The following is a 12,336-nucleotide window of genomic DNA, read 5'->3' as shown; positions in this document are numbered from 1 at the left end:
TAATAAAAGGGAAGCGATATTCACTCAAACTTCGTCATAAATTCTTAACAACGTCACAAAAAGCCGAGTCAAAAGTATCGAGAACAAATATTTTACGCACAAATGATTCATATAGATTTTGAAAAATTCTTTGACCTTCATTCAGCTTTTGGATGTGAGGTTGGAAAGAACGATGAATGGAGAATGCTACTGTATGAATTATGTATACAGTTGACGCTCTCTAATTCGACTTTCAAGAGGAATTGGATTTTCATCAAATGAGGGAGCGTTTCGAATAGTAGACTGTCGTATATGATAGTTTTTCGTTGACAGTGACTTTCAATATAATCGAATAATGTATCGAATAAAAGAATGTCGAATTAGAGAACGCCGAGTGTAAGTTTTTAAAAAGGGAATTTTCGTATTTGAGCATTGTTCGTGTGGGATGCATAGTTGAATGGTGCCACTCTTAAATTCCAAAGAAAAGTCTATTATTTGAACTCGAGCAAGGCGCTTTGTGAAAATAGCTTTGTAGATAAGACGATTCTATTTGATTTCCGTCATCCAATAATTTTATTTTTCAGCTAAAATGGTAACACCTCTGTCTTAGTGATCCAGCAAGAATGTTTCAGACTATGTTCAGACAGTAAGATTCGAAACGAAACGCTTTCCAAACACCTTTGAGCACCAAAAATTTGAAACGGCAAAGAAGAAGACGTAAAAAGGAAAACGAAACGAAGCAGTTACGTTCCAATATTTTGATTGCGATCTTGTTACTCTGAAACGTTCTGAAAACCAATAAAGTTCCTATCCGCAAGAAAAACCATTTTGAAGCAAAGCTAAACCGTAACTGAACATGGTGTTAGACATTGTGGATGAAAAGAAGGAAGTGATGGGAAAATCTCGTGTTTTAAATGGGTTTAAATGGTCCCACATATCTGTAAGACAGCAACGATCAATCACAGCTTTTTTGAATGATCTTTGTTGGCCAAAAAACGTTTTTGCACATCGAGACTGGATGGACCTCCTCAGGGTGCAAAACCACGCAGAAATCAATTAGTAAATCTAAAACATGCCTGTGTCCTGTGTTTTGTTTCAAATGAGCTATAAAAACGTGTGCTTTACATGCTCATTACCAGCTTAATGATTTCCAGATTTTATTATGCTTTATGTAATGGAATGAGGATACTCTGATTTGAATGCTGGATATTTCCACACATTTTGTTAGCATCGATAATGGTTGCTTAGAGAACCTGCAAACTCCATTTATAAAGAGAGCTCACTTTTATTCATATTCTTTAACAAGGAAGTTTATAGAACTGCATGAATCTATATGGTCTTTAGGGAGTGGTCAGAAAGTATCTACTAGGGCGGGGTGGAGGATATTTTCAAAAATTCGCACCCCACCTTGATATCCTAAAAGAAATTCAAGCCTCCCCATAACCAGTCAATATATTTTGGCACGCCTTCCTAATATAGAACCCCCCTGCGTAAAATGCCATCCAATTGGGAAACTGGACGTGAATTCCCGATTAAGGCCAACATTATTTATATAAACCGATTGATTTTTGAGCTATAACTGGCCGTTGAAAACCGACACTATTTTCCAACCCAATTGGCATTTAAACACCTTCAAGTTATCCTCACTGGTTAAAAACCTTGTCACTTAAACATGAGTGTCTACCAGTAATTTGTAGCATTATCATTGGTCCCGATTGGCGAAACAGGCAACCACGTTGTGAGGGAAAGTGTTAACATTAGGGCTGATAAGTTATTTTGGAAGTCACATGAAGATATGATATTAGGGAGTGGTCAGAAAGTATCTACTAGGGTGAGGCCTCCCCCTGTGGAGGAGTTCTAGGGGAGGGGGGTGATTCTCAAAATTATATTGAAAAAAATATTGACTGGTTAGGGTGGGGGGCTTGAAACTTTATTGAGGAATTTTTGAAAATATTCTCCATCCCACCCTCGAAGAAACTTTCTGACCATCCCCTTATGAAACTAAGTTAATATAAAAAATCCAAGAACGAAATCAAAAAAATTACGAATAATCAAATAAGAATTCCAATTATTTTGAATCGGTAAAATTTCATCAGAAGTTATTGAATCATCGACCATAGCGTTAACTGATCTACTTATGTGAAGTCTTTGATTTTCTTGGTCATAACATTTTCGACACTTTATAAAAATGCATCATATAGAAGAGGCTCACCGTACAATTTCGTTTGAAGTCCATATTAGGATCATCAACGAATCATCATAGAATGGTCTCTCATAGAAAAAATCCGTTCATGGGGGGTGGAGGATGAATTTTCCAAGGTCTCAAAAAAGTCCTATAAATTGCATTGTCCAGGGGTAATTTTCGGTGTCCAGGGGGTTAAATTTATGATTGTCTATGGGTATACCCATATCCATAGGGTGAAAAATGAAAATTTCCAGGGGTAATTCATTGAAAAATAATATATCCTCCACCCCCATGAACGGATTTTTTCTGGAAGAGCCCAATGTTCCAAAATGAAGAATTGACATTATAAAGCATATATCTTTGTTTAAATTAAAGGAAAAGTATTACTAGGAGAGATGTTTTAGCTACTTTGATGGATTACCGCATGATTATGAAAAAGGGAATATCAACAGTTAAAAAGGGGAACCATTAAAGATCCAGGATGAATCCAAGAGCAGGACCAATTTTGTTTTTATTGCAATAGTTTAGTTTGGTATCATGTAGTATTGAGTATTGACTACTCTTCTTCTAGACTAAATGAAACATAAAACACATTTTCTTTCAACGATATTTCGATCTTTACAGATCTTTATCAAGTTTCTTCTAGACTAGATATTGATGCAACGCTGAGACTAGTATAGACCAGGCCACTTGGATACATCATACCGGCTTTTAAAAGGCCCCCTTATTAATCTTCAGGCTATCCCCCATACAATAGCAAAGGATTTTTAGGGAATAAATTTGTCTCCACAGAATCCACTCTAAAGACACCTAACGATCGTTCATCCCTGTGTAACAGACAAAAATTTCGGGAAGATACCCTGGAATTTCAGTCTCACTTGGAAATTGACTTTGATTTCATCCCTATTCGAAAGCAAGTGTTTGAGGTTGCACCCCAAAACCATTCCCTCTGAATTTTTTAACTTTGGAAAGAATTTCTATCCCTATCAATCGGAATTTTTATCCCCACTGATGAAAAAAGTTCTACCGGGGCTGTGAGACAGGGGTGTGATCGTTCTATCGAATCTAGTCTATTTCAAAACTATCTAATTAAGAAATCATAACAAAAGACTTGAGATCAGAAAATCTTGAATAATCCTCAGCTTAACAATGATGACATCATCTTATCGTAGGAGGTCGCGGTCCAGCATTTCAAAAGGCATATCTGAAAAGAAAAGCTTGGGCCCTAAAAAGAGGGGTTAGTACTGAAAAAAAACAGAGGATGTGTGTAAATTAATGGTTATATATCATTCTTAGTGTTATATTTGATACAGTTTTAACCCCAGTTTTCTTAAAGAACCCTCTCATATCGTTTGAGTATTGAGATAAGATATCAGTAACTCATTTCTAATCTTTATAGCATATTCACACTTCTAAACTGGTTTTTACAAATTTTTCTTTTCTGGCCTGTCACTTGCGTTTTGGTGGCTTGAACTTTAAGATCACTTACTTTAGAAATTGAAAACGTTAGACTTGCTATCTTCAAGTTATGCTAACGTGGCTTGCAGGTTGGAATATATATATATCGCTACTTCACTCGACAGCTCGAGGATTTATGAAAAACGTCGATGATAGAGTTTAAGCGGGATTTGGTTGATATAGTTTCGATATTCAGAGGTTCGATTTCTTTTTAAAAACATGTTGAATAACTAGATTGGCTGTTAAAACTTTATTATGACAGATAGATAATTCAATAATTCAAGAGTGTCTGACATTTAGAACATTTTTAACCAAAAGAGGAAGCTACCTAAAAAGTGCTGAGGTAGTTCCCAAAGCATAAACCAAACTTTCAGGAAGCTTTTAGAAAATGTCTTTAAATCCAGGGGATACTCTTTTAGATATCTTTTAGGAAGTCTTTTCCATAGGTTCTTGAATTAGAAGATAATTATAAAAAGGGGTATAGTCTCTCTAACTTGAAGTCCATTACTCCTCACTAGCCACCATTTCCGGTTGAGCTACCAAAAATACCCAAGAGGAAATTAAGATTCTAAACGGCATTAAATACGGAATCGATGCTATGTGAAATCAAATACATCCTATTGTGGAAGAATCGAGTGGTTATTCAACGAAAACAGGAACCACTCAGAGGGCGATTAAACTATACAGGAAAGCCTGAAGTGTCTTTATAGAGTTAGATAGGATTTTAAAAATATACTCTCCATTTTGATGATGTCAGCGCATGCTGTATTATCTTCCGTGTGAAATCAAAGAATGAATCTATTACCGGCTGTAGTAGGAATTAATGATTGGATGACAAAGACTTTTTAATGGTTCTGTTGTTCTCTATATAATAGCTTTGTTTATTTTGATTTTCAATCTATTTTAGAGATTAGTAAAATCCCATTCCCGGCTTGGATTCTTAGATCGGCAATATATTAGATGGAAAATACTGGTTCGAATTATTTTTAACGATTGGAGAGGCTTGTCTTGTCTTTTGTATGGCTGGACCATTTCTTGGGATATTAACATTAGTAACGCCGTCATCAAAGTTTTTGGAAAATATGGATTTGTCGCAATTATTCTTCATTTTTAATATCATTGCATTGTGCATCTCAAGGTAAGAAAATACTTAATTTTCAAGGCATCAGGGATGGATACCTGGAAAAACGGTACTAGATCTGTCTTTTTCCGCAATTCGATGTTTATAAATATACACAAAGCCATATTTCCAAGTTAGAGGTTAAGAACTACTGCCGATAAGTAGTTGAAACAGGGGTGCAAAATTTGAGACGGGACTGTTGCCTAATTGTTTATCCAGGTAATTAGGCAGTAACCTGTTTGCATATTTACTATTGCTTAAAAAGTTTTCCGTTAAAAATCTTTCTAAGCATATTTAATTACACATGCCACGGGCAATTATTTCCGAGCGATTACATTAAACGACAGTTGTGGTTGGTACAATTGTAACGAGAGATGTAATTTGAACAAAAATACTTATTTGAAGTGAACACGCGTACCTCTTGATTTTTCTCGATTGAACACGCATTTTGGGACACATTGGTTATTTTAAGAACTTTATGCAAAGCTTTCATCTCTAAGAGTTTTTTCTGACGTCATCACTAAACTCAAGATAGAGAAGGAAATTCATAATGGCGCGTACACTTTTCCGTCTTTTCTGACTAAGAAATACTACTTAACAAACTTTAGAGTACTGATGACAAATTTCTCTTGAGAGTTCTGGCTCAGGATTGAGGAAGTCTAAGTCATGTACTTTGAAGTACTTTTTTCACACATGTATTGAAGAGTGAATTTACATGTCTCCTCCTCGATTACTTATAACACGAGTCAACTTTCTTTCCGTATCCTTTGTACCTTGAATTTAAAACCTTAATGTTAAAATCTGCTGTATTAGATAACTTCGACTTTCAGCGGTTGCTGACCCGGAGCCAATCTACACGTAAATGGCACGGATTAAAAACTTTGGATCAGCTACGCATATTTCAAAAAAAGATTAAAAAACATTGACATCTAGCTAGGTCACGTAAAAAGTAACGAAAAATCAAGAAAACCGCATATTATTTTGACACAAAAAATCCTCAGACTAATTCTCCTAATTTTTGAGGGAAAACATTGCATAATTTGATAATCGCGTTTTCAGACATAGGAAACTAAACTACTTCCCAAACTAGTGTCATGTTTCCATGCACTATTTTTGAGCTTCGACATTTTGAATCAAGAAATACGACAGGAAGACCTTTTTGATCTTCATTTCAACTATCAATATTAGTTTTCCAACCAACAAGGAACAACCAAATGAAAAGAATCATGAACAAAATACCAAAAATAATTTCAAATGTTCAAACTAATTAAGGCTGATTTCAAGATTTCATCTTGGAAGTGAGAAAGTAAAGGGATCCAGTAGTCAAAGGTGTCCGTCTTTCAGAATATATTAAAGGATCTTAAGAAGATTCTACTAGAATCAAAAAATAAACCTTGTTCCCTAATATGTTGAGACTATTCATCTATCAGAGCGTCCGTTGATTGAAAAATCTTGTCCATCGTCAGTACTCTACTTTCTATGATTTGTGCAAAAAGTCTACATGTGAATACCAATTCCTTTCCATTACCGCCAGCATTGACTGTATACAAGCATAATGTTATAAAATACCTCTTTCTACTTTTTTCAGATCACTGTGCTACATCGATCGGACGAGGAACTATTCCAGACAGGTAAGATAGTCTTCTCATATTCTCTTTCACACCCCTGTCTCTCTGAAATGTTAGATTATTTGTAAGTACCTGAAAATGGTTCTCCATGCTTCTCTGCTAAATGCCAAGTAAAGATTTGAAGACTAATACTGGTGAAGCGACCGTCGTCTAAAAGTAGAATTTTCAGCTAGTATGCGCAAGGTTGTCTGGTCAGGTCTTACTTAATACTTGATATTGGTGCTACATGTTTCTCTACTAAGTGTGCAGAGATTTAGAGCATAGGAGATAGATGAGTCTTGACAAGAAAAAGTCAATCGAAAAACAATTCACCAGATTGATCTGAGGGCCTTGTTGTGGGGAAATTTCAAAAAATCTCAACAATAAATCTATTCCAAATTTATAAATACCTTCAATGTTCAATTCAATGTTCAAAGATTTGAGGGCGTAGGTGGAGCTTTTCACTTTTTATATCCGCAATGACGAGACATAGAAGAAATTCTCATCAAAATACGAAAATTGTTGACAACAGAACACTAACTTTTCGGGAAAGAGGTAGAATTATAAAATGTTGAGGAGACATTTACTTTTGTTTTGACTGTCATGTGCGTTTTAAAAATAATACCCCGCATTATGCTTTGATATGACTCATATTGTTGTTTTTTCATATGTTTTGTGTTTTGCTGTGAAAACTTAAGGCAGTAATGAACAGGCAGTGATTTAAAAATGAAACATTTCTCGAGTTTCCTTTTCGACTGTATATCCTTATAGTACATGTTTACAATGAAATCTCAACTATTCAAATTATGTAATGATGAACTTTTGACAGAACTGAAATTATTTTGGATTCGTCAATCAATGAATTTTTTGATGAGATACATCAAATTTTATACGTTGTAGGCAGGCGGCTACTATGCATAAGACGAAAGAGTCGTGTTATTCGAACTTGCTGCAATAGCCATGTTTCCATCTGATACCAGACCCCTAAATCCTTGACCGACAGAACAAGAATGAAAATAGACACCTAAAAACTGATCAGTAATTATGATCAATATTGCTGGATAAACAGGCGTCGGCCATCAAAGTCAGAGGTGCTTTTTGTTTAGTTCATAGATTGTAGTCGATTCGGCTGGCCATGAACCCGTAAAAACAATAAATGATTCTCAAAGCTCTACATTACTGGGCAATATATACAAATGTCGGTAAATACACACGTGTTTTCTTTATATAAGAATTTCTTGTGAATATGTACTAGACAGGTTCCAATTCAAAATTGTTCCTTCAAGGTGAACTTAAAGAGATTGTGAACAATAGTGTCTAGAAAGCGTATCCGCGCGAATTGATTTCTTCTTGTCGGCCTTAATTTACAGACCAACAAAATGACGTATGGGAAACTGTATTTTTTTGACTGAGTTTGAAATCCTGGTCAAATTGAAACCTCATGTCCCGTGTGAAATGACAACCTTTTTGTATCTAAGCTATTACTTCTCAATATAAATGTCAGTTCCCCTTTAAAAGCATTTTCAACAATGATGACGTCATAAAAAACTGTGATGATGCCATTTTTCTTTTTATATGAAAATTCGACATCAAAAATAATTCCATAGGTCTGATTGGATAGTTTTTTTTATGTGTAAAAAGTTCCTTGTTTCTTGTGATTTCTCTGTTGTGAATTCTGATTGGTTCATTCCCCCTTCACTTCATGATGATGATGTTATTTATTTCAAAATGGCGGAAGTCACTGCGTTGAATAGATTTTTAAGAAGCGTTTTCAGAAAAGGCAGGATACTTAGTTAGAACAAGAAGGAACTGCTCTTTGTGTATTCTCATATCTTCTATTCTTTGACGAGCAGCTTGCTCATATATAATCAAGCAATGCTTTTCATCGACCTACTATTCTAAACACTATCCAGTCTACTTCATATCAAAGAGTGAACCTTTATTTTTGTTGATATTTGGCGACCGCGCGTACTTGGAAATGACCGCTTTTGTACGCTTGGTGTGCTTTTTGGTAGCAATGTCATGTGCTTGCTTTGGGGTAAGGAAATCTTTCAATGCTAACTTCTCTAATGGTATCTTTATTTATCGCTTTGATAATTATTAAGTGCTGAGTAGCAATCAATTAGCCTGATCATTAACAGATTAATTAGAAGAAGATATTTTTTTGAAATGACCTTTCGTTTTCGAACACGAAGTTTATCACAGTGCTTCAGCCAAATGTTTATTTTGTAAGGTTACTTTTAATTAGATGCCGCTGTAACCATGTAAAGGTTAGTGTTTTAGTATTAAAGATTTTGATGCAGAGACAGTAATATACCATAACTCATTCCGCAACGCCAGCCAATACTCTACAAGTAGTTTGACGTGTTGAAGAAATTTTGTCTCAAGAGATCAATCACGGTGATAAATTAGGAAAGATGACTTTTGAATGAGTGCATTTCAACGAGTATTCGTTCGTTGTATTCAGGTAGGAAGCTATACAGCTAGTTAAGTGAGGTTTGTTATGATTGCAGATTAAGTTCTTGTGTAAAACATGTCTTACGGAAGTGGGGTAATGATCTCATCGTGGACTCACTTGATGCAGATGCGAAATTTGAATAATTAGAAATATTCCAGATTTTTGAAGAAGAGTACTGTAGTGGAATCGAACCTAGAATATTCACAAAAGTAAGATAAATAGAGATTAAATGTTGACTACCACGGGTGTAATGTAATATTTGAATAATATTGCGTTTCGAAAGACCTTCAACAGATATTGATTGAAGGGAGATCGAGATTTCATTCCGAGTCCCAGCTCCTTCAATATAACCCAGCTGGCACACAACGTTCTTTTAACGTTTATCTAACGTTCACAACGTCCATATAACGTTAGATGAACGTTAAAACAACGTTGTGTGCCAGCTGGGAGGTATAGCAGTATCGGCTAGCCGTAGACTCCCTGAAACAATCGAAAAACTGCCTTCTAAAAGTCCTATATTACTTGTCTATCCACGTCAAGTATCGACTCTTTCTCATCCAGACAGTGAGTACCTAACTAATGAATATTCCCATTGTCTTCATCTTCAGGAAATGGAGCGCCTCCGTCAACTAGACCAACACTATCGCATTATGATGAGAACGTCAGACAGGTTCAGTACGCCTTTCAAACGTATCACAAGATTGTTTCATACTTTGGTTCACAAGAAAGTCCGGACACATGTCCGAATCAATGATAAAGTCATCGATGCTAATGGCATGGACAAAAGTAAAGATGGTAAGTGGAGAGATCTCTTTCATTACGTTAAAACAATGTCCATTTTACGCCCATCACATACATATAACGTTTGATGAACGTGTGTTTTGAAAACGAAAGGCGATCTTTGAAAATGTTAGAAAATTGTGAAACAATTGATTTTAAATGAGTTTCCTTTTACATATGCCGCACAACCCCAACTACCATCCAGCTGATGAGTTCCATTCTTAATCTCTGAGTCAAATCCAGTCCGTCAAAAAGCTAATAACTTAACATCAATGATCTTTTTTTTAGCATATTTGGTGATTGAATCCGATTCCTTTGGCACTATCAAGATCCACAGTATGCAGGAACCAATCTACTACTTGTGTATCGGAAAAGACGGAAAGCCAATTGGAATACCCAAGGTAAGTCAAGAGATTCACATGTTTTGAAAGAAGACTTTTGAGGGATAAATTTTCTATAATACTAAAAAAAGGTGACAATGCCCTAACTTTGACTTAATCTCCTTGATAGGGTTTTTAAATCTTTGTCATTATGTCCATTATAGGTATCTAGTGATCCTTTTCTTTGTTTTTCCGAAATTAGATGAATCTATACCTAGTAGTCTGCGATTAGATGCTATATCACATAAAGAAATATATACTCTCGGGTACCTAATAGCCGTCCCCCCCGCTAATTAATTTTTCGAAAATTTTCCACCCAGGACATTCTTATTCCAACCCCCCCGCTTATTAATTTTTGGAAAAATATTTTTGAAAGTTCCCTCTTTTGTCCTAATTCTGCTGTATTAGTCTACTTTTCAAAAATTTTCCACCCAGGACATTTTTATTCCAACCCCCCCCGTTTATTAAGTTTTTCGATTTTTTCCAACCCCCCCGCTTATTCCAAACCCCCCGGCTATTAGGTACCCGAGAGTACGCGGCCTAATCTCGTACCGAGGGCCACATGCATCACTTTTTGATTTTACGTGACGTGATATACAAACCTTTCGTGAGTGCTATCAGAATCATAAAACGCGAACTAAGGGACTGTGTTGGAGTTTGGTGTTTTAACTCTACATTCTTCACTCCAGGTCCAACTACATGCTCAACTGTACGATGTCAACAATTGTATTTTCAAAGAACAATTCACTCATAAACACGTCCTGTTCAAATCCACTAAATTCTACAACAAAAAAACGAACACTGGCTGTTTAGCATTCAAGAAAAATGGGAAAGGTCGTCGTGTGACCAGGTCTAAATGTGGACATCGAAGTACTTTGTTTTTGGAAAGAAAATCGAGAATTATCATTGATATACATAATGATGGGCCACTGAAATCGAGGCTGATTTCCCTCCTTCGTAAAGATCGCAAGAAAAGTTAGATCTTCTTTTGCCAGTGGTGATTAAAGAGTAATAGGCAATTTTAAAATGGAAGATTAACATTGGTGCTATTGCATGGTTTGGTATGGTTTGGTATGGAAGTTCCAATTCCAGATTGTCGAAGAATGAACGCAAAAGGAGTTGAATAAAAGAGAAAAACATCAAAGAAGACAAAAAATACGCAAAAATATATCGTCCAAAAAATTAAAATGTACGAAAAATCAAGAAATAGTTTTTAATTATCCTTGAAAGCAGGGTAAAAGAGTTACTAAATTTTTGAACGCATTTTGTAATTTTCTTGTTAAAAGATTTAAATTTGCGTGAGCCCAGCTTTCAGGAGGTTTCAATGTATTTTTAAAGTGTTAAACTTTTGAATTTTTCAAAAATGTTATCAAGCTAAATTTTATACACAAGATTGGATTGTCATTTAATATATATGAAAACAGTTTTAGTTTTTTATATGTTTTAAAAAGTATAGACAAAGAGAGAAAGAATTTTAGATAAAATATATCAATTTGAAATTCCATCTCACTTTGAATAAAAACCACTGCGGGTTAGTGGGCAAAGTTATTTATGTATCGAAGTAAGAAAGAAAAAGAGTTTATTTTAAAATAAAATAAAATCGTTGTCACCGTTGTTCCAAAATTAATTTTAGTATTTTTTGCGTACGTGTTGTAAAACCAAGGATTATTCAGGTTAAAAAAAATTAACATTTTAGTCCCAAAATTATTAAAAATAGTTACAATTAATTTATTTATACAGTGAAATTTTTTTTTTTGAAATCCCTAGTTTTATAAGGTGAAGGTAGATTTATTTAGATGAGATGTAAATAGGGCTTTAAAAGAGATGAGCTATTTATATTTATTATTCTAACGTGTAATCCAGACTTTAACTTATTGTATATTGTGTATAAGCCATAGAGTTTTCATGAAAATCGCATAAAAATTAAAGAATTTTATAGATAGGTAAAAATTACTATTGCTTTTAATTGTTGAATTTAATATACTGTCCATTTAAAAATCACTTAAAAGCTATGATTTTATAAGGTATGTGATAATGACGGATAAAATCAGCCACCAAACCTTAAGATGTTGTCCTCTAAAATATTCTTTCGAAGGGTGAATCAGTGCCCCTTTTTTTGGAAGGAAATCTGACAAAAAGTCGACAATCATGTGATTTTTCTTCGCCATAAACCATAATAAAAAATCCAGGAAAGTCAAGAAAAAGAAACTTACTCCTCTCATTCTTTGATGAACACCCCTGTCTCCGTTAGTCATTGGGAATTCAAAGTTCAATGGGCTGATTTATAGCTGAAAGAAGATTCAACTATTAGTCAAGTAGAATTAGGTCATAAACCGCCAAAACTGGGACAAAAATGAAGTAGAGATGAA

At 34.9% G+C, this 12,336-nt stretch overlaps 1 protein-coding gene across 2 annotated transcripts; it reads left to right on the top strand.

Annotated features, from left to right (window-relative positions):
* The first annotated feature begins 4,533 nt into the window (after positions 1-4,533).
* On the top strand, positions 4,534-11,818 carry LOC136821164 (fibroblast growth factor 17-like). 2 transcript variants are annotated; one of them, XM_067077396.1, is made up of 5 exons: positions 4,534-4,760; positions 6,331-6,373; positions 9,416-9,602; positions 9,876-9,988; positions 10,657-11,818. In XM_067077396.1, exons 1-5 carry the CDS (start codon positions 4,642-4,644, stop codon positions 10,945-10,947), a joined length of 753 nt encoding a protein of 250 aa, XP_066933497.1. In that variant the 5' UTR covers positions 4,534-4,641; the 3' UTR covers positions 10,948-11,818. The 2 variants fall into 2 exon arrangements, with proteins under 2 accessions (XP_066933497.1, XP_066933498.1); XM_067077397.1 differs by lacking the exons at positions 4,534-4,760; positions 6,331-6,373 and adding an exon at positions 8,257-8,387.
* Positions 11,819-12,336: the final 518 nt, after the last annotated feature.

Source organism: Clytia hemisphaerica, unplaced genomic scaffold (assembly GCF_902728285.1).
Source record: "Clytia hemisphaerica strain Z4C2 unplaced genomic scaffold, Clytia hemisphaerica genome assembly, whole genome shotgun sequence".
NCBI classification, from domain to species: domain Eukaryota; kingdom Metazoa; phylum Cnidaria; class Hydrozoa; order Leptothecata; family Clytiidae; genus Clytia; species Clytia hemisphaerica.
Note: the sequence above shows the minus strand (reverse complement) of the source record. Positions and strands in the feature narration are given on the sequence as shown.